This window comes from Megachile rotundata, chromosome 2 (genome assembly GCF_050947335.1).
Source record: "Megachile rotundata isolate GNS110a chromosome 2, iyMegRotu1, whole genome shotgun sequence".
In the NCBI taxonomy this organism is placed as follows: Eukaryota; Metazoa; Arthropoda; class Insecta; order Hymenoptera; family Megachilidae; genus Megachile; species Megachile rotundata.
Genome location: NC_134984.1, coordinates 22601636 through 22621275, shown reverse-complemented (window position 1 = coordinate 22621275; position 19640 = coordinate 22601636). Strand labels below are relative to the sequence as shown.

The 19640-nt window shown below is 37.2% G+C and overlaps 2 protein-coding genes across 4 annotated transcripts; one reads left to right on the top strand and one right to left on the bottom strand.

The window, feature by feature from the left end:
- Positions 1 to 48: 48 nt before the first annotated feature.
- Pka-R2 (cAMP-dependent protein kinase type II regulatory subunit) lies at positions 49 to 15510 on the bottom strand. 2 transcript variants are annotated; one of them, XM_003706810.3, is made up of 8 exons: positions 14877 to 15510; positions 14358 to 14449; positions 11567 to 11650; positions 9958 to 10064; positions 9212 to 9470; positions 8653 to 8811; positions 8380 to 8482; positions 49 to 7672 (listed from the first exon to the last, which is right to left on the bottom strand). In XM_003706810.3, the coding sequence occupies exons 1-8, from the start codon at positions 15091 to 15093 to the stop codon at positions 7542 to 7544; spliced, it is 1152 nt and encodes a 383-aa protein (XP_003706858.1). In that variant the 5' UTR covers positions 15094 to 15510; the 3' UTR covers positions 49 to 7541. The 2 variants fall into 2 exon arrangements, with proteins under 2 accessions (XP_003706858.1, XP_076397818.1); XM_076541703.1 differs by lacking the exon at positions 14877 to 15510 and adding an exon at positions 14649 to 14849.
- Positions 15511 to 16441: 931 nt separating this feature from the next.
- Pop1 (POP1 ribonuclease P/MRP subunit) lies at positions 16442 to 19633 on the top strand. Of its 2 annotated transcripts, none has more exons than XM_012293711.2 (3): positions 16442 to 16855; positions 17035 to 18348; positions 18424 to 19633. In XM_012293711.2, exons 1-3 carry the CDS (start codon positions 16732 to 16734, stop codon positions 19473 to 19475), a joined length of 2490 nt encoding a protein of 829 aa, XP_012149101.1. In that variant the 5' UTR covers positions 16442 to 16731; the 3' UTR covers positions 19476 to 19633. The 2 variants fall into 2 exon arrangements, with proteins under 2 accessions (XP_012149101.1, XP_003707008.1); XM_003706960.3 differs by having other exon boundaries at positions 16445 to 16855; positions 17035 to 18357.
- Positions 19634 to 19640: the final 7 nt, after the last annotated feature.

Genomic DNA, 19640 nt, shown 5'->3' with positions numbered 1-19640 from the left:
AAAATAAAACAGATGGGGAATTTTGTACAAAGTAATAAATTAAACGTGTACAGGTCCATTCATTTATTATATATTAATTTTCATTATACTATCTATTCATAGTACACCATACGTCTAATATTTCTGGCTTCTCGAATACAAACTCGTCTCGAACAAATGAACAGACAAGTAAACGATTTGTCATAATGATAGCGGTAAAAAGTTGCATTTACCGACGCACTTGTACCATTATGAACAGTGAGTGAGTATACGAGAGCAGATAGTGACTGTTTTGTGATCATTGTCAACAAATTTATACGACCAACGAAAAATATACAGATTTGAACAGTATTTTTGTGCTCAAATTTACAAAGTCAAATTAGGTACGCTCGTCCAATTAAAAAAAAAAGAAAAAAGGAGACACCGCTACTAAATCCGGCAGTGATGCTGTAGAAGAAGCATGACCAAGTGATGAATCGCAGGTTACATTCGACTATCATTCCTAAATCCCTTCGTACTCTATTGAGCTGGAGAGGAAATATTCCCACTCATATTTACATACGTGTCTTTGCTATCTTCTTATCTTAGTCAGATGCATACTCGATATAGAGTAATTCGCTCACAACGATAGAAAGAAAATGTCACCAAATATATCATTCGATTGCTCTTCCTTATCTCGTTTCGAGATACCTCGCATTAGAAACTTAGACATTTTGAAAGTTACAGATTTCCAGATCTCTAAATTTCTAAACAATATGCATGGAGCAGCGGCTTGTAAGCTGATTTATAGGTGAGGGAGAGAGGGTGGGCAGAGGGTGGCAGATCATCGGAATTGTGGAGTTCGTACAGTTGGTAGGGAGACACTTGGCCATGCCTATTGTAGAAGAAGCACGTAGCTACGTATCATTGTCTAATCGAGTATGGATGAAGCATACCATGGTTTTCCACTTGTATGTATCCGAAACGTTATCTTTTCGGTACAATCACATAATGGCGTTTCCGTAGAACGATAATGCGAAATAACAATTAATTTAACGCAAATATTAGATCACGTACACATGCTCAGTGGAATACCGAATCGAATCATGTATGTGTATTGTATACGTATGCCCCTTAATTGAACCGATTCCCTTCAGATAAATAACAATACATACGAAGGAATTAGCAGAGAATCCGATTAATCTTATATTCCCTTAGATATTAATATCCGATGATTGGATTTACACGTTGCAACGGATTAACGAGGTTTTCATTTAACGCCAATTCTCACGGTAGATATTAATTATTTAGGTTTACAAACGATGCTTACTTACTCGAGTTTCTTGATCGCACATATACAATTATTATATTCTATGAATCGAATAGTATCAGAAGTATCAATCGGTACCTCCCTTTTTCACTTTCATCGTCGATGGACTACCACATTTGTTTTATCTCCCGCGCAATGCACTAGAGTTATCGTCGAGGCACGACAATAGAGATACGGTACGACTATCATAATAATTAACCTATGTGATTGCACGCACCTCTTTCAAATGTTTTACTCGCAATCGCATCGCTGCCAGGTTAACGCAATTATAATCGTTAAAGTAATACCCGATCAGACCAGCTGGAAACGAGTCTCGACATATATATCTATATAATATATATGTAGATTGACATATCTAATATATATAATTCTGTGTATATAATATATCTATATGTATATAATACGTATGTGCACGTCTGTTACGCTACAACACATCGTGAAACGAAAAACCGTTAAGTACGTTAATAATAATTACTATTTCTCTGCTCTTCTTTTTTTGTAGTTTACAACGCTTTCTTTCTCGTTTTTTAAATCTTCTTTTTTTCTCTCACTCACTCTCTCTTTCTCTCTCTGTCTCTCTCTCTCTCACTCTCTCTCTCTCTCTTGTAACTGGAGATGTTCTTATGCAAGCGTATACGTGTATAAAATCTAAATCCAGCTTAAAACGTACACGTCTCTCGTGGACCGCGCATCGGAAGCGATATACACTGGCTCGCCTCGAACGTGCAAAACAATCACGGTTTGAGCATCAAAAAATACAATAGGGAGAGCAGAAATGTGTATGTGTGTGCATGTGTTTCTTGTAACGATCATTGCTCGTTACACGAGCAACGATCGATACAGTTGGAACATTTAATAACGATACTTGATATCGTAGTACGTATCACTAACATCCTATTTAAGTTCTATTATTTCACCGTTGCGAATTGCAATTCCTTACTTCCAAATGATAGATTGCATCAATGAAAGTATGTACTTTTTTTATTTAGCGCATAGTCGAATATCGTGACATTTTTATTTGTAGCAGGCTCTCTCTCTTTCTCTCTCTCTCCTCGACAGATAGATGAAGCACGAACTTTGATATCACACATACATTCTTTTTCGAGTTAACCCTTTGCATTTTGAACGTAATCTTAATTTCATGTCTGTTGACGTTGGAAGGAAAAGGAGAAGTTACATAATTAGCTACCGACAAACAAAATTTTCCTGAGATTGCATTTTGCTGTTATTAACTCGAGTAATGTATTCGTAACTCAGACTTGACGATAAACTGCAAAGGGCTAATAACAATCGTTTTATTCGTTAAATAAATACTAGGGTATCTAAGCCAGTCTTCCTTTTATTCTAGCGATTGATTTGCTGTTAAACGATCAACGTTATTTCTTTTCTGTTTCCTGTTTGTGTATTCGAGACGGATTATAAAACCAAATAAAATTTGCACGTAGTTGCCCACCTGTGTGATGGAATTCGTAACATGTAGTATAACGATTTAAAACATTAAATATAAAAATCACAAATACATAACAGTATCGCATTGAAATAAAAACAAATCTGGTTAAATCGGTGTACAGACTAAACTGTCATCATGAGAATTTCTTGTCGATGATAGTGGACGATTGTCGATACGCAATCGAGTTAAATTGCTCGTATTGCTTTCAGTGTGTTAAAAGTTTAACGCAAACATTAAGGCTGTACTTCGTAGGAAATTTTTTAGGGACAATAGTATCGCGGAGGTGGCAGAGATGGTGTATCAAGGACGACAATGAGACGATACAGTTTACATTTTTAACTTATTATTTATACACACATACACACACATACGCGCGCGCGCACAGACGGTCATGAGCTTTGATACACGTACAGTCACCTAATTAAGGTGGATGACATTTTACATTTTTCCCCATAGAATTAGAAACAACGAGAGAAAACTCGCGCGAGAAGGGAAGAGAAAAGCGCTAGGAAAATAGTCGCAAGCTCCGTTTTCCAGCTTTTTTTTTAAGATACTTGGTCCAACGCTAAGAGACTGTTACACTTAGATACGTGCAAGAATGGGTTGTTTCTGGAACGGATGTCGATATTATTAACACTTGGGAAATAGAAACTACGCGAGGAACACGACGGGTTTCGTTGACGCACCTTATGGGAAAAAGACAATTTTGAATATTATTAAAATCACTAAAAATCATATTCGTGTAACACGATGTTTATACAACGATCAGTTATTACAACGGTTATCCGTATTTATGCAGTAGCGTCTCAATACTTTCCTGCTAAATAAGTTTCCTGTCGGAAAATTGCCTTCGCAATCTCCTTGCTCGCGAAGCACCTGGAGCAGGCAAATATCGAGTACTACTATCGATTCGAAACAACGAAATGACGTAACTGCATCAGAAAATAATCTTAGCACGTTGAAAACAAGAAACCGTCTTGATGACGCGATTTGGACTAGACGATATGGAACTGCGTCGATTCGAAGCAACCTGGCACCGCTTCGAACGAGCACAACTCGAAGAAAGGAATCCGTGTACCAATTACAAATTACGCGAGATTCGTTCGCGAGTTGTTATACCTACTGTTCGATTATCTTCAATGACAACGACACGAAACGTTCAGACGAAATAGGATAACGGTTCATGCAAATCAAGTATAATAAATAACTGGCTCGGTCGTCTCATACGTACACATTCATACACGCGTGCATGCACGCACGAAAGAGCAACACTTAGGAGAGAGGCAGACCGTACTAGTAGATACACACAGAGCACAGTTGAATCGGACCGATTCTACTTAAGCGTTTATACATTTAATTCATTGAATCTGTTGCCCCTGCACAGATAAGTACTTGTGTTTAAATGTACAGCATGTTTTATAACGTGTGAGACACAAATGGTATACAGTGAATCGATTTCACGGATATGTTCGACAGATCATTTTGAACAAAAGTATAAATAATAGATCAATTCTGTCTTGTTATGGAGGTATGGGAAAGAAGAGGGACAGATGAATCTGTGACATGATCCCTGTGATTATGTGGCCTACTTCCTACAGGTCTTTTTTATCATAACATCTGAGCAGTTAAGGATAAATATCAGTGAACGATATTATTTTTAATGGAAGCACACCTATCTGCTTGCATAGAGATACGAACTTGTTATTTTAAATAATCTGACAATGCTAAATGCTACTCGAAACAATTTCAAATAAATAATTCATTCTTACTAATAATCTTCCTTCATTGTCTTTGTGTCTTCTGATCACACCTAAATTTTGTCCCACGAGTTATGAAACATTTAGTACATTTTTCAATTCGGTGTGCAATATACATATACGTTTCTCTTGATAATTGCCCAACTTCATTTTGTTCTATCTACTCGACACGTTAACGCGATCGGAATTCTTTAATCACCTTTCATTAACGATACAATCAATGATAATTAACCCTCGAATGACGAAGACGGATCGATCGTGATCCAGACGAAACAATAATTCCACAGAAAGGGGTACTAATCGACTTTCCGAAGAATAAATGAACAAATCCTCGAAATAACTTCGGCGAAACATATACGTCGTCAAGGTGCTAATTAAATTGAAGCGAAATTTTCGCTATTTACGTGTCCGCCGTCCAAGGGTCAGAGTTTGGTCGAGACAATCCTACGATATAATTTCCTAGGTTCTCTTCTACTTCTTTTTTTTCTTTCTTTCTGTTCGTTTGGAAGCTATCGCAACGAGAGGAGATGTCTCTTCAGCGAGCATAGACCTAGATGAAAGGAATAAGGTACTCCGTCAAAAATAATATCACAGTCTGGAGACACGGTGGAAGACTAGGAAACAGGACTAAAAGCTTCATTTAACTTGAAAGCAAGTGAACAGAATGGCACGTACAATCGAGAAAATTAACGACATTATCCAAACACGTTTGTTGTTGCAACGATAACTTAAATAATAAATACATTCGATGAATATGAAGGAACTGAAACGAGAACAAAGATTCGTTAAAGTTAATGGCTGAACGACGCGAAACACGTTCGTCGCTTCTAAACCCTATTGCTGTTTGACTTGCTCCTTGTTTCCGATACGCTAGTAGTCTCTTCCTCCTTCCCTCCTGCGATTGTGATATTATTTGGAAAGTTTACCACTTATGTAAGTGAGTTTCAGTCGCACGATGAATACATAGCTGCTTTTTCCTTTTATAATAAAAATTACATATCCGACCGTTTCGCGAAAAGAGGGCGCGATGGTCGTTAAAAAAGTGACTAGCAACACGCACTTGTTCGCACAACGTTCAAATTAGTTTGAGACTGCGTTTTCATCACGATGCCAGACGTATATCATACATGTATAACGTGTACCATACACGTGTAACAAAAATAGGTTCATAGGTTTCTTTTTGGTCGATATTCGTCAACAGGATTCACCAATAAGACACACATGAACAGGTTGAAGACCAGAATGCTCATCCATCTCTTTTACACTGTCGTATGATGTTTTTTTCTTTTAATTAGCATACAGCGAGTATAAAGATCTCGATAGATAAAAATACGACGGAATTAGAAAAAACGTGGTTCTTACTTGTTGGTTTATCGTTTAGCACCTGTGATCAACCACAAACACCAGGTATACGAACACCATGAAAATATATGGTTGCGCATTCGAGTCTACAATAAGAGATAGCTGTTTATTTAATTCGTTCTTTTTTTGCTTTCTGCGATAATGGCACACAAATTTTGAAAATAAATAGCTCTGTTTACACAAGTGACGCGACTACGACTGTTATAGCGTGTTATCGATTAACATTTTTGCTATTTAGAAAAAAAAAGAGAAAAATAATGTATCGTTTCGCGATTAAAAAATACGACGATGTGCGCTACACAGCAAGCATTCTATTTCAAATCGTAACAAACGACGATAAGCGATAACAAATATAAATAATATACGCACAGACAGATATTATATTGATGTTACATAATTTCTTGTGCGCGTATATATATATGTATATATATATATATATATTATATGAACAATTAAATAAATTTTTGTTGTATTGTGCGCCACACATGAATGATGCATGTCTCGTAATACTTTCTTCTTTTTATCTCTGATCGATGCAAAGAGCAAAAAAATGATCAAACTAGGAACATGGGAATTAGGAAAATCGTTCTGTTAAATGTAAGACAGAGAGATACTTTCTACCGAGACACTGTTATATGGAAATATCGAAAGTTTTCAAGATGAAATTCTCTTTAACCCCCGCCCCCAATCTTCCACATCTTTCTTACCGAAGGATTAACATAAATGCTTATACGTTCTTCATAGAAAATAGTTACTGTTTCCCACGTTTTAAAAATTGCAGTATCATAGGTACTAAGTAATTGCTCTAACTTGCCTGTTGTGCTCTTTGCCTTTTTAGATTTTAATCTTTCTAACTCAGCGTTATAGCTGTTGACGTGGAAATACACCGATTACGAAAAGTTCTTTTTTTAACCAGTGTATTTCTATGTTAGCGTTTCTTTTCATTTTCATAACTAAGCTAATAGTTTGACGATAAGCTATCAATAAAAATTCTCCTTCTACTTGGCGAAGAAAACGTAACGCAAGACACTTGAGCAGTATCTTGATCTTCGATGGTATCACCGAAGATATTATCGAAATAATCATAATCGATCTGATCCTTAAACTTGAGACAACAGCTCCCAAGAGACGTCAAGTATAAGAATAAAGAATGGCGTTAAAAGGTACATCATCTGAGAACTGCGTGCTAGGAGTTTGTTGATACGTTGCATCACTCCGAGATATTTCCATTCTCTGCTCTTTTTTATAAACGATTCAATGAAAATCTTACTTAATACTCAGACTTCTATCTTGTTAACGGTTCGAGCACACGACAAGATAGGCTAATACTTCTTGATCCGATGCAGTCTTAAGAAAGTTCACTTCAGTACTGTGACGCAGACACGAACAGTCGAGATGCCTACAGTTTTCTTTTTGGATTTTCTTTTTGCTTTTTTGTTCTTTCCTTCAGTGTGTGTGTGTGTATTATAGGTACAAACTTGGTAACTATTAACGACGATTCATACTGGTACACGTCTAAGTGAACAGTCATTACGAAAGTCGACTTGAGATGATGTTTGAAAACACGCGGATGAGATTCATAAAGTGGGTGGTACAAGTTTGTGCTCATTTTACATTACTGTACGAAAGATTTGTTTGTGTACCTTTAGTACAGCAGTGCAACGTATCACTGTCGGCGAACAGTTCATCGGATATCAGTAATGTTAGCCTTGCTGCCAAAGATCTTGACTAGCTGATCCTCGTAATCGTCGATGTTACGCTTCATAAGCTCCATACAAGGCCCAAGCAGACGCTCGAATGCTTCTACGTCCAGAACTGGAACAATCATTTTTAAGAATCAAGTGCCTCATAAAGATACGTCGGACAATCTGTGTAAACCGTGTTGCCTCGTATACGAATGTTCGAAACTTAAAAATCGTCGAGAACTCTGAAGCACGAACATCGTATCACTAATAATAAAATCTAATTACGAAATGTTTCGGTATTGATTCTATTCACTTATAAAATAGAAAGGAAAATTGATAATCTCAAGTTGTGGTAGATATTCCGTTTAAAAAAGGTCTTCTCAATCTCAAAACTAAGTAGGGATCCGTGATCCATTTCTCTTCTCCCAAATTTCATTTGAACACAGATACCACCTACGCCAGTTTAAAGTTCAATATAAGATATTTTCGTTGGCATTTAGAACGACACAGACATCCGTCTGCCAGTGTACAGAATTTCTGAAGCAGCGAAATGGGAACAATTTAAACGAAAATAAAAATCAAGACAAGGAATTATCTAATTCAGATGCGTATGTAGAAATTGAAAGGTCATCCACATGTAATAACGAGGAGTTTGAAAAGAAGTCCAAAAAAGGGTAAAACGTTGCAACACGATACATAACGAGCTCTCCATTATACCATCTGATTTTGACCGGTTCACCTTAGTTTGGCCGCTTCTTGTCTTACTTTTTATTTATGTCTATGGCTGGGAAAGGGTAGAAAGAAGAGGAAATTACTTAATCTTGAAGATGAACTTACAGGCCAGCTTTACGTCGCCCACAGCGTAGGCCGAAGCAGCGCGAGGTTTGTGTGTCACGAGCGCTAACTCGCCCAAATACCCACCAGCGGGAACTCTGTTAATCTGTGACATCAAATAGAATACCAAATGACATCTATACAATTGACAACGTAATTAGTGCGCCAGTCTCCTGGCAGCCATCATACCAATCTCGTCATATGAAGCTATGTAGGTCAATGATCGTCGCAATTATGTTACGCGATGGAAAATGAAAAGCAAACACGTTAACGTACCTCAATCTCGTGACCATGGTCGCTGAGTATGGTGATCCTGACGACGCCATCTTCCACGAAATACATCCCATCGGCTGTGTCGCCCTGTCTAATTATCTGTTCACCGTTTGTATACTGCTTTGGTACCAGAGCATCCGCTAGATTCATGCGCTCGTATGGCTAAAGACAAAAAAGATCCAAAGGTCAATCTTGAAGTTACCAATCTAACTTTCAATTACTAGAATTATTAGCTGCGGAGCAGCATGATACCAAAGTGATGTCTCATTGTTGATAGTACTGTCAGTTTTTTAAGCGTAGCACTTCTAGAAACAGCCCTTTGAACGAGTGGTTTTTCGAGATTTAAAACTATCGTGATACTAAAATCAAAAGTACATACTTGAATTGTCCAATATTTACTTAGATAAAGCAGTCTTTTGTAATGCGATTTTAATTTGTTCTTTAAATCCGATATTATCAAAACAGCAAGTGATTATCGGTGATTGTTATCTGTATCTTATCCAGTTATCGTTAAACAATCCAGTCTGTATTTATTTTTACCGCAATGCGTTTGGAAACTTGCCTCGAGAGACTTGAGCATCGGGACCTTGTTGATAAGGTCCTCGTACATCTTGCGTTTCTTGTAGGCGGATTTGAGAAGAATACGCCGGAAAGTTTGTCTATCCATAGCCCATAGTGTGCCAGGAGTGATAGCCTTGATACTCGCTGCCCTGGGCATATTGTATAGAAGCGCGAGTTCGCCGAAAGCACCACAATTATCGTACGTGTGTATCATTGATTCTGTGTTCGATTGATCCTTCACGTACACTTCGAATTTTCCTCTGAAACCAATAAACGACAACTGAATCAGCTATTTCCCATGAGCGGCTCTTATCGCTTTATTCTAGCAACCCCAGTTTTGTTCAATCAAATTAATTAACTCTCGAACGAGAGTGATGAAGGTAATCCTGATTAGGTGGGGCTCTCCTTAGGTCCTCCCACTGATCACTCTGGATTCTCTTTGGGTTTTCCTTGTATTTTCTTCAAGGTTTTTTTATATTTTTAAATCCAAATATTCGCAATACCCTTAAATCTCCACATTCTCGTTGGAAATAAAACAGGAATTTAATGATAGGTTGCATGACGTAAAAGTTATTGATACCATTGACGTAACATGGATAATACGAGTAAATTAGAAAATTTCAATAATTTCGTGTCAATTAATCATTTTGATTGCGTCGTGCAACAAAATACGCATGAAATTTGACAGGCTATCTAACGCGTTAATGGAAATTACAGTAAATAATTGGTTACCGAAGAATATTTTACCTCTCGATGACGTAGAAATTGTCACCGTCGTCACCTTGTCGGATAATGAATTCCCCCGGCTGTACGGTTTTCTCGAACATTGCATCCAACACGTCCGCCATTTGTTCCTGCAAAAGAATTCGCGCGATGCGTATGTATGCGTGCCTTGAATATTTCATGACTAGAAACCTCTACTATTCTGTTTTCTAATATTAGAGAACAGCAGCGATAATTGTCCCGTAATTTCAAGCTACCTGGTCTCGGGTTGACATGATATTTTAACCTTTAGCCGGTCAAGGTAAGTCCAATGGACTTGCCCCTTGCTTTTTTTTTAAATGCACGTTCACGTGCAACTTAGGCTTTTCTCAGGTAACAGGAATTGTAGAGGAAAAATGTCTCACCACTTGCCTTATTTGCGCACGTTTTCTGTTTATGAAGATAAGAAATTTTATATCAAGTTCTCTCTCCGAGTTATATCAAGAGTTAAAGAGCATTGCAAATTTGTCATTACTCTTATTTACAATATTTCAAAATAATGATTTGTTTCTACTCTGTAGCAAGATAACGATGACATCAAATATCATCGTTATTTAATTTAATTAACCATTTATATGAATATCGCCGCGTAGATAAAATATCCCACATAACCAGGACAAAGGTATATATCGAAGGATATGGTACATTAAAAATACCTTTTAAAGCGATCATTTTAAAACACCAGCGCAGAAATGCAAAGAATCTGAGGCCATTTGCCTCGTGACGTTCCTTCTATTTCTAATCGTTTCAAAGCTGCAGCCAGTGTCCCAGTTACACACGGGATACCTCGGTATATGATTTAAATGCGGCAAACGTTCCATACGTCGCGCGATTCGTGTACCCCACGGTAATTACCAAGGAATTGAACAATTTCCAAGAGGAATTAAAAGCAAGCATCGAGAAGAACGACACGATCGTTACACGTTTATATTTGTATCCAGTTTAACTTGCCCCGCCGTAGTAACGCTTCCCAAGCGCCTAAATTAGTGATGGGATCAAGTTCATTCTTATTAATATTCTGTTACTATAGGACGTTCAGATTTTTGGGACTTTTGAAAATGGTCAAACTCGACCTCGGAAGTTTGATTTTTAAATTTTAGAACTTTGAAAAGCAATGCATTACAAGCGGGTAGATCGCAAAAAGTGACAGCTTTCGATAGCTGGACTTGGCCCATAAAAGTTAGGTAAGCCCTGCTCCAATATGTATTGTGGACACGTCTTAAACTTTCCTAGGATCACGTCAGAAACAATAAAAATTCTATGCGAACGAAATAATAGCATTAACCAAGTAAATGACAGAACATTGTTGAACATAGTGTTGGAATAAATCTTCTAAAGCATGTCTTCGAATTGGTTGCGTTCAAATTGCTGTTCTTAAAATATTTATAGATCGTTCGAATTTGGTCGGTCAATGTTCGAACCTGTTAGTGAAATACTTGAATCCATCACTAGTCTGGATCCCAGGTTGAGCAGATTGCACGTACTCGTTGGCATTTCCACGAGTTGCGCGAACCCTCGTCGTTCTGTATTCTCATTTCCATTACATACAGCTACACGTAAATTTGTACGCGAGTGCGTACTATGTTTAACTTACTTCATCTAGGGCCCGAAACAGAAGAATATTCTTGACACTCTCGCTGAGCCTCTGCCGTTGCTCGTCGCTCTTCGGGTGTACCATCTGTAACCAATGAACTATCGTTAATATACAATTGTCGAGTTTAATCGTCGCAATAAAATTCTCACCAATTTATAGGAAATTCATCCAGATTTAGTCGCTACTTAGCTAAATGCTTAAATCCTCGAACGGAAATTACAGTAAAAATTAATTAACTTGCGCGTGGTTGTTTGCCCTTTTCCGATCAATCAAATTTCTCCTTCAATTACCAACAAATGAATAATAATTGAGTGTATAAACGCTTGCTTCAGAGTAGCTTCGTAAATTGTCGAGAAATTACGATCCTCGTACGACACGCATCGATATTATAACTTAATTGCAGCGTGATCGATCGATAACGCTAGGCTTGAATATACGTGTAAGTTATAAAAAGAAAGGGTTTTCCATTAGATACGCGTGGGTAGATTGCACAGTACGGTAAGTTTGAAAAAAAAAGAAAAATCGAACTCTCTTTAACGATCTTACGTTTCGTTTATCAGCAGTCGATACGACAGTAAGAAAAAGTGAAATTATTTTAGTAATAATTCTAGGCTATCATCTAGTTTGTCTAGTACAATATTCATAGGAAATGATACGACGAAGGTTACTATTATTGCTTGCCTACAGATGTTCTGCATCCTCGATCAGCTTTTTTTAGAAATTCAAGACAAGGATAAACAAATCTAAGAGGGAGGGCGCACAATGTTCAAAGCAAGAATCGACTCCAAACTTTGGGGTATTATACGATAACCCGAAAGAGATAATTCTGCAAAATTTCAGCACGTACTTTTCTCGAATAAGGCAGAAATTGGTCTTCAAAGTTTCTTAATGGCATTATAATACCATTGTTTCTATCGGAGCTATTTTTTATCCTTTAAAGCAGCTTCGAGTTTTAACCTTTAGTCCGTTCTGTTTGTCTCTCGGAACATCTGTTACTATTACAAAAGTAACGAATGCATTACTGATCCACAATACGCTTGTTACACGTTCTCATTCCGAGAAGGAACAACGTTTCAATTGGATTCATCTGCATCCTAATAGCGAGATAATGTTGGACGTCAGTTTGAACGCGTGCAATTAACGATTCCTCAAAGTTTCTCGACGTATCTAGTTTGTAAAATCAGTGTCGAGAGCAAACTTTTGCACAAGATGAAATGACAAACTTAAAACACAAACCCTACTCGGAGTGTTGGCTGACGTTATCTAATTACTCGGACTGAAACACGAAGGAAATTGAAAATCTTGGCGAAAGTAGAATTTTGAGCTAACTTGTCTACATTTACAGACTTTGAAATCTACGTTCTCGATATAACGCACGCTCTTATTTCGTTTCTGTAGCGGCGATATAACACGCGACTACATATACGACACACGGCGATAAAGCGCGTGGCTATACAACGGGTGATGATAAAGTAGAATGATAAGATAGTAGTAACTTCTTCGGCTGGAAAGAAAAACGGTGAATTTAACGTTTTTCGCATGACGAAACTTTTGATGTACCTTGCTGAGCAATTAAGTCGTTCGAGTAAATGACCCTCTAACTATTTTAAGCTTACGTATCACGTTTTTTACGTGAGGAATAATCAAATCGACTATCTTCTGTATTGATCTACACTGGTTATAATTGCAATAACGAAATACGTGCATAGAACAACATCTAGCACGGTTCCAATTATTCTACAATATAATCGACGACTTTGATCCGGAAAACAAATATTCTCCTTACGGAATTATTCTGTTCTAAATACTTCCAATTATAGCTAACAATAAGACGATTAAGTGCTTTGTTTTTGTTAAATCACCCAGTACATTAGGATGCTTCTTCGATCAGTTTGAATAGCCTCAGGTTCCCGATAATCGAGATCAACGTTGCCTTTTGAAATGCTTTCGAGCAGTACGATCCCGATCTGACGGCCTTACCAGTCTCCCTCTTTTCTCTCTGTCTCTCTCGTTCACGAACACGTTCACGTGTACGTACGTATATCATACATATGTAAGTCACGTCGGTACCAGGTTATCGAACACGCGCTCTGACGTCACAAAGGTACATCGCTCGCATCGTCGAGCAAAGTAAATCATCTCGTTTCGTCACCCGCACAGCCTGAGTACGGTGTTTCGATAGGAAAAAAGAAAAAGTTGTATCCTATATCGCAGGAACGATATATACGGTGATCAACGTATATTTAACCTATAAAAAAACTGGCCTCAGTCGAAACGGCATCGTCTTCTGGGTACCACGTGCGGTTTCTCTCGCTCGCTCTTGTTATTACTTGAACGAGTCATAAAACATCCATATTTAGCTTTTATACGCTTCGTGCACGTGTACGTGTGTGTACAAATATATAGGATCAACGCGAAACCCGTTAATTAACCCTATCCTTGTCTTATTCCAATGTACCGGAATAAATGGGCTTTTCGTACCCTCCGCGACTCGAACGTGTTCGGCTGAAAGACAGTAAAGCGAACGTTCTTAACGAATCGTCTTCCGCATCGTGGTCGATTCTTGCCGTGTGGTCCGATTAAAACGAAATCGATCGATTATCGATTCAGCGTGGTACGAGCAGCACGAGGATATGTACTATCGACAACATGGTTCCTTGCGTAACGTGTCCAAAAGTATAATAAGGAATGTACATACAGAGGAGAATAAAAAAGGAATGTCACTGAAAACAATTAAGGTTCGTTGGAGAAACGGCGGAAAAGATCACTCTATAAACACAAAACAACGTACCTTGACTCCATCGTCTTCTTCGTCTTCTTCGGGATTGTAGGTTTCCGCGAACACACTCTTCCTTCTCGTTGCGAACCTTGCAACCGGCGGTTCTGTAACGAACGAAAGAAATGTCAATGCAAAATTCAACGATCGTACAGGCTATGTTTTCTTTTATCTTCGAGGTTGCGCTAAAAATATTTCAAAGAAATATTAATGTCGCCGATTACTCGAAACGGTATCGTGAACAAAATAAATTTCAAGTTTGAAAGTTTTAAATTCAATAGATAAACCAACGGTTTCAGAACATACCGGTTTCCATGGATATATACGCGTATGCAAATTTTTCACAAAGTCACACGAGAATCACTGAATGCAATCACACTGGTCAAATTTCTGAAACAAAGTCCAGTTTCTAGATTGAAACGATATCGCTAACGCGCGCTCAAAGTCACGAAACGTAATGTATATCGCACGGCTACGAGGCGAATACTGGACGCGATGAGAAGTCGCATCCCGAATGAAAATTCGCTGGCTTACCTTCATCGACGGACTCGTCCGGCGTAGAAGAGCAGGTCTGCGCAGGGGCCGGAATTATCTGAGTTTGACGACTTTCCCGAAGTTGCGTGAAAAAACCTACGGCATAGTCGATGATATCCACTGGTTGCTCCAACAGATAGCTAATTGTAAACTCCAACAGAATGTCTCGCAGCTCATCCGGCACTGTGATCTTGCCAGCGTTACGTTGACAACTCATTTTTCTTATACACCGCGACAGAAAAAAATGTTCGAACACACACACTACAATGGCATACGAGCCGGTAACAGGCCGGACAACGAATTTCCAGCTACAGTCTAATTATCACCGCGCAAACAAAGCTAAATACGATTCGATGTGTCACTTGTCAAATGCCGAAATTTCTATCACGTACTGTAGCGAGGCCAAGAGAACGTAAGCCCCACGCGTTCCACTCACTTTCGCGCTGGCCTACACTCTTGGCACAGCTCGAACGCTTATCCGGTCTAGCCGAATCGTTTTGCCGTCTTCGTCATCAACTTTCAACGATTTTTTTCTCTGACACTACATAAAGCTGCGCGGAACATACGACGGGCCAAATTCAGGGATGCGACCCAGTCGCAAAGATGGCGACTATTTCAAGGCGCGGGTCTTGACATTAGCAGAAGGATCATGTTAAGGTGCGTTTTTACTGAACGAGCGAAAACGTGGACCAAGAGCAAGAGCATTCGTTCGTGCTCGTTCAGTAGAAACGAACATCGAACGAACTAATTGTGTGAACTATCGAGTGTTCCAAATGGTGGATCGATTCGCGTCAATTTGAATCGCATTCAATTAAATGGCGTCAAATCAAATCGTTTCCGATTAAAATAAGTCAAATTGAATTATATCTGACATATATTGAATTGCATTTTGTGCACTTGAATTCTATAGAATCGAATCATGTTAATTGAAATGCAAAAAATTAAAATATGTGAAGATATATCGCACCAGATTGCATCCAGTGAGATTAAATTGAATCCTATGGATTTGAAATCTACTATATTAAATCACGTCAAGTTGAATCGCACTGGATTGACTCTCGTTTTACTGAATTTATTCGACGAGCAAGTGCTCTTCGTTACTAGAGCATTCGTTCGCGTTCAGCATCCAATTCAGGAAGTAATTGCTCAATAACGGAAGAATGCTCGTTTATGTTTAAATTTCGTCGAAATGGGGGGAAAAATGAACATTCGCTCGTTCAGTCTAAATGCGCTTTTAAATGTTTAGACATTGAACAGTAAGCAAATTGAAATTGAATATTATTGTTATGCGAATTATAAATTACTAATAAATTCTAAATATTAATTCCATGATTTTTACCAAGTATATGCGCAATCAATTGTTTAACCAATGAAACTTTTACTATTTGATATATCATTCCATACCACGATTTCTTATTGGATAACGAATATTTAGATAGTAGCACAATCATACGCATATTGCGTTTACACGGTTTGACGAGTAATTATTGCATTGTTCTCTGTCCTTAGGTCTAATTCTCATTGTCATGGAACGCCCTCTACAGATAGTCGTGTGAAGTAGTTTATGCTAAATTTGGATTTCATAAGCGATTCTGTGTTCAAAGAGAGATATTTTTAGTCATGCTTTTTGTTGACACGTGCAACTTTCACATGAAAAGTTCGAGTAACATTAAATAATGTAACATTCATTTATAACTTACACATGTGTCAATTATTACCATATTGATTGTTTATGACCTCCGATTGTATTTTATTGTTATTTTGGTTTATTAGTATATATTCGTTGTACAGAACAAGTTCACGAATTTTTGGTTAGTTCAGTGTAAACAAAAATTTAAATCGTTATAGACAAAAGATGGCGGGAAACGAGCAGTTCGACGAATTTTTAGGTGGTTCTGAAAAATTACCACCTCAAGTACATATTATGAAACTTGTTTCTTCGAGAGCTAGCGAAATTGCTGCAATGACATATTCTATAGGTACGTTATGTGATATCTATTTATTTAAGATATTACACAAAATAGTGTATGTATTATATGAAGGCATATATTTTTAAATTCCTAGACCCTTAAATCACTATACCCCTAGATCTTCATATAAAAATAATCTTCGAAATTCATGTATATGCGATTATTTAATTAAAATTATTTATTTACAGAGAATCCTCAACAAACAAAACTCGTATTTCAAAAGCTTCCCGTGTATATGCGTAGACGCATCATGTCTCACAATGTAAAACGGTTGCCGCGCAGATTGAGAGAGGCGCATTTAAATCAAATGACTAAATCTGGATTGCCGCCTAAAATTAAAAGGCCGTCGCGCAAATATCGCAGGCGACCGCGTAATTTGCTTTCGGAATATAATCGAAGGCAGCGAACCAAAATTTGGCTAGAAACTCATATTTGGCATGCAAAACGTTTTCACATGACGGAAAAATGGGGATACAGAATCGCGAGTTACGCGAATGATAAATGTTTTAAAGCTAATTACCGTGCTGTCGCAAGGCACTGCTTGATGCAAGATATTTCTTATTATACGTGTGTCGAGATAAATGGTCCAGAGGAGATTTTGAAGGAAACTTTAAAAAGTCATTGCAACCCGCTCGAATTAACGTTTGCAGCGAAAATTTTTATTACGGGTGTGCGTGAAGGCACCGTAATGTTTTTTAAGAAAAATGGATACCCGCGATCTCCGATTGGTCACGTACACTTTTTGTGGAGATCAAGTCAACTTAATTTCAGGACAATTTGGATCTGGGTTCATCCTTCTTTTTTAGATGACTTTGTCGCGGAAATTATACCCAGTTTCGAATTTGAATTATGTGAATCTACAAATGATATGCCTACAGAATGCAAACAATATTTTAACAGAAATAATTGTAATATGAGTATTCATAGAAATACCTTCAATCGATTCCGATTTTATGGTCCATTAACAATCAGTGTTTTAACGGATGCTCTTCATCTACCAAATAAAAATATGTCTTCTAAAACCAATCCTTCAAATGTAATGCAATCTGGGGGAAATGAAATGGATCACGAGGCAGAAATTGGAGAGCTTAAGTCATGGCATATAGAATATTACAATAACCCCGAAAATGTTGAATCTTTAAAAATTCAAAGGCAGTTATGGCACGTGTTGAAAACATTACAGTCTCCTAGTCAATTGCCACCAAATATTGTTCTTGGATTTACCATCTTAGATCCTAGGTTTCATCTGCCTCAAAAAAGAGTTAAACTATTAAGAGAGATACAGGATATTGAAATAATGCCAATGCCTCCTACGAGTGCAAATTCGAGTCCAATTTGGGAGAAGGAAATACGGGATAAAGTTAGTAAAGAATGTGTAAGGACAAGTACAATAAATAATTTAAGAAGCAAATGTTTAGTACCTGGCACAAGTAATGATAGATATTTCAATGAAGAAATCATGGCAAAAATACCTATACTCCTAATTCAGAAACCTGGAACTGGTAATGCAGGTAATTTTCAGTAACAACTTACCTTAAGTAAAAAAGTATTTGATACTGACAAGCATATTCTTATAGGTTTAGGTTCAAGTATAGATATTATATTCCCTGCCAATTGGGCAATGCCATTTTGGCTTGCATGTATATTTCGTTGTGTAAGAGTTGGTGCATTTAGGGAATCAAAATCTATAGCATTTGAATATGGAAATATACGGTCACCAGATATTAATGATCCAGATACACCTGCTTATGCACGAGAAGCATTGAGTACAAAGTTAGAATTAAGAGAAAAATATTTTCGTTATCCACCAAATAGACGTGTAAATTTTGTTAAATTAGGAATTTCTAGTCCTTTCTTCTGTGAGTGGAAAATCCTGATGAAAGAATGGACAGGCACAGAAGAATTTTCTGTATTAAGAAATCGACATTTATTAAAATTGTTGAGGGACAGTTTACGAGCTGAAGAAAGTAATAAAAGAAAGCAAAATAAACCAATTAATCATACATCAAATTTTACTTTACAAAATGCATTAGAAGATAGAAATTATCTAGTTAGAGTAAAAGTAACCATTTTACAAAAAGGATGTCCTAAAAGATTTGCAGTAATATGTATGCCAACAGCAGAGGATGTAAACCAGTTTAAACATAATAGACAGTGGTCAGGTCCAGTTGAAAAATTAAATTTTGATCGAAATGAAATTATTCGTAAAACTTCACGAAAAAATCACTTAATTCTTCTAAAACGTTTAAGAAGACAAAGAATTCGTCATAAAAAGAAATTAACTGATAACATAAGCAAGATTTTAATCAAAGACTTTCAAGCTGATGATCATGAAAATAAGAGCAAAAATTTATTAAAATTTAGTCGTGAAATTGTATTTAAGCAATTTCAAAAGATGATGCAATTGTATCTTCCAGAGTGTAACAATGTACGGCATTCCTGTGATAGAGAAATTATGGGCTATTTAACAATGGGTGATTTTTCCTTTGCTGAAGCAAAGGGCATAGGTTTTGGATATATAACATTAGATTCATTAACTGAACTAATTAACAAACAATACAATTTTGTTCTTGTCAGAAATATTCAAACGAGACAATATAGAATAGCTAGTTTAGATATACTAACTTAAACATATAAATATAAATGAATTATTTAGTGAAAATATAAACCGTAATAAACAGCGTAAATAAGAAATATTTGTTCTTTAAAATGTGCATACATGTTTCATTGCAATAAAAATGTATATAATGAAAAAATAAAGAGATAACAGAAGTAGAGGTATCATAATCACGTT

Excerpts from the sequence above, each read along its gene's own strand:
- Pka-R2 (XM_003706810.3), bottom strand. The coding sequence starts at position 15,093 with ATGAGTTGTCAACGTAACGCTGGCAAGATCACAGTGCCGGATGAGCTG. Across the intron at positions 9,471-9,957 it reads AATTTCTACGTCATCGAGAG|AGGAAAATTCGAAGTGTACG; the intron begins GTAAAATATTCT and ends TATTGGTTTCAG. Across the intron at positions 8,812-9,211 it reads CGATGCTCAAGTCTCTCGAG|CCATACGAGCGCATGAATCT; the intron begins GCAAGTTTCCAA and ends TTTTGTCTTTAG.
- Pop1 (XM_003706960.3), top strand. The coding sequence starts at position 16,732 with ATGGCGGGAAACGAGCAGTTCGACGAATTTTTAGGTGGTTCTGAAAAA. Across the intron at positions 16,856-17,034 it reads TGCAATGACATATTCTATAG|AGAATCCTCAACAAACAAAA; the intron begins GTACGTTATGTG and ends ATTTATTTACAG. Across the intron at positions 18,358-18,423 it reads ACCTGGAACTGGTAATGCAG|GTTTAGGTTCAAGTATAGAT; the intron begins GTAATTTTCAGT and ends ATATTCTTATAG.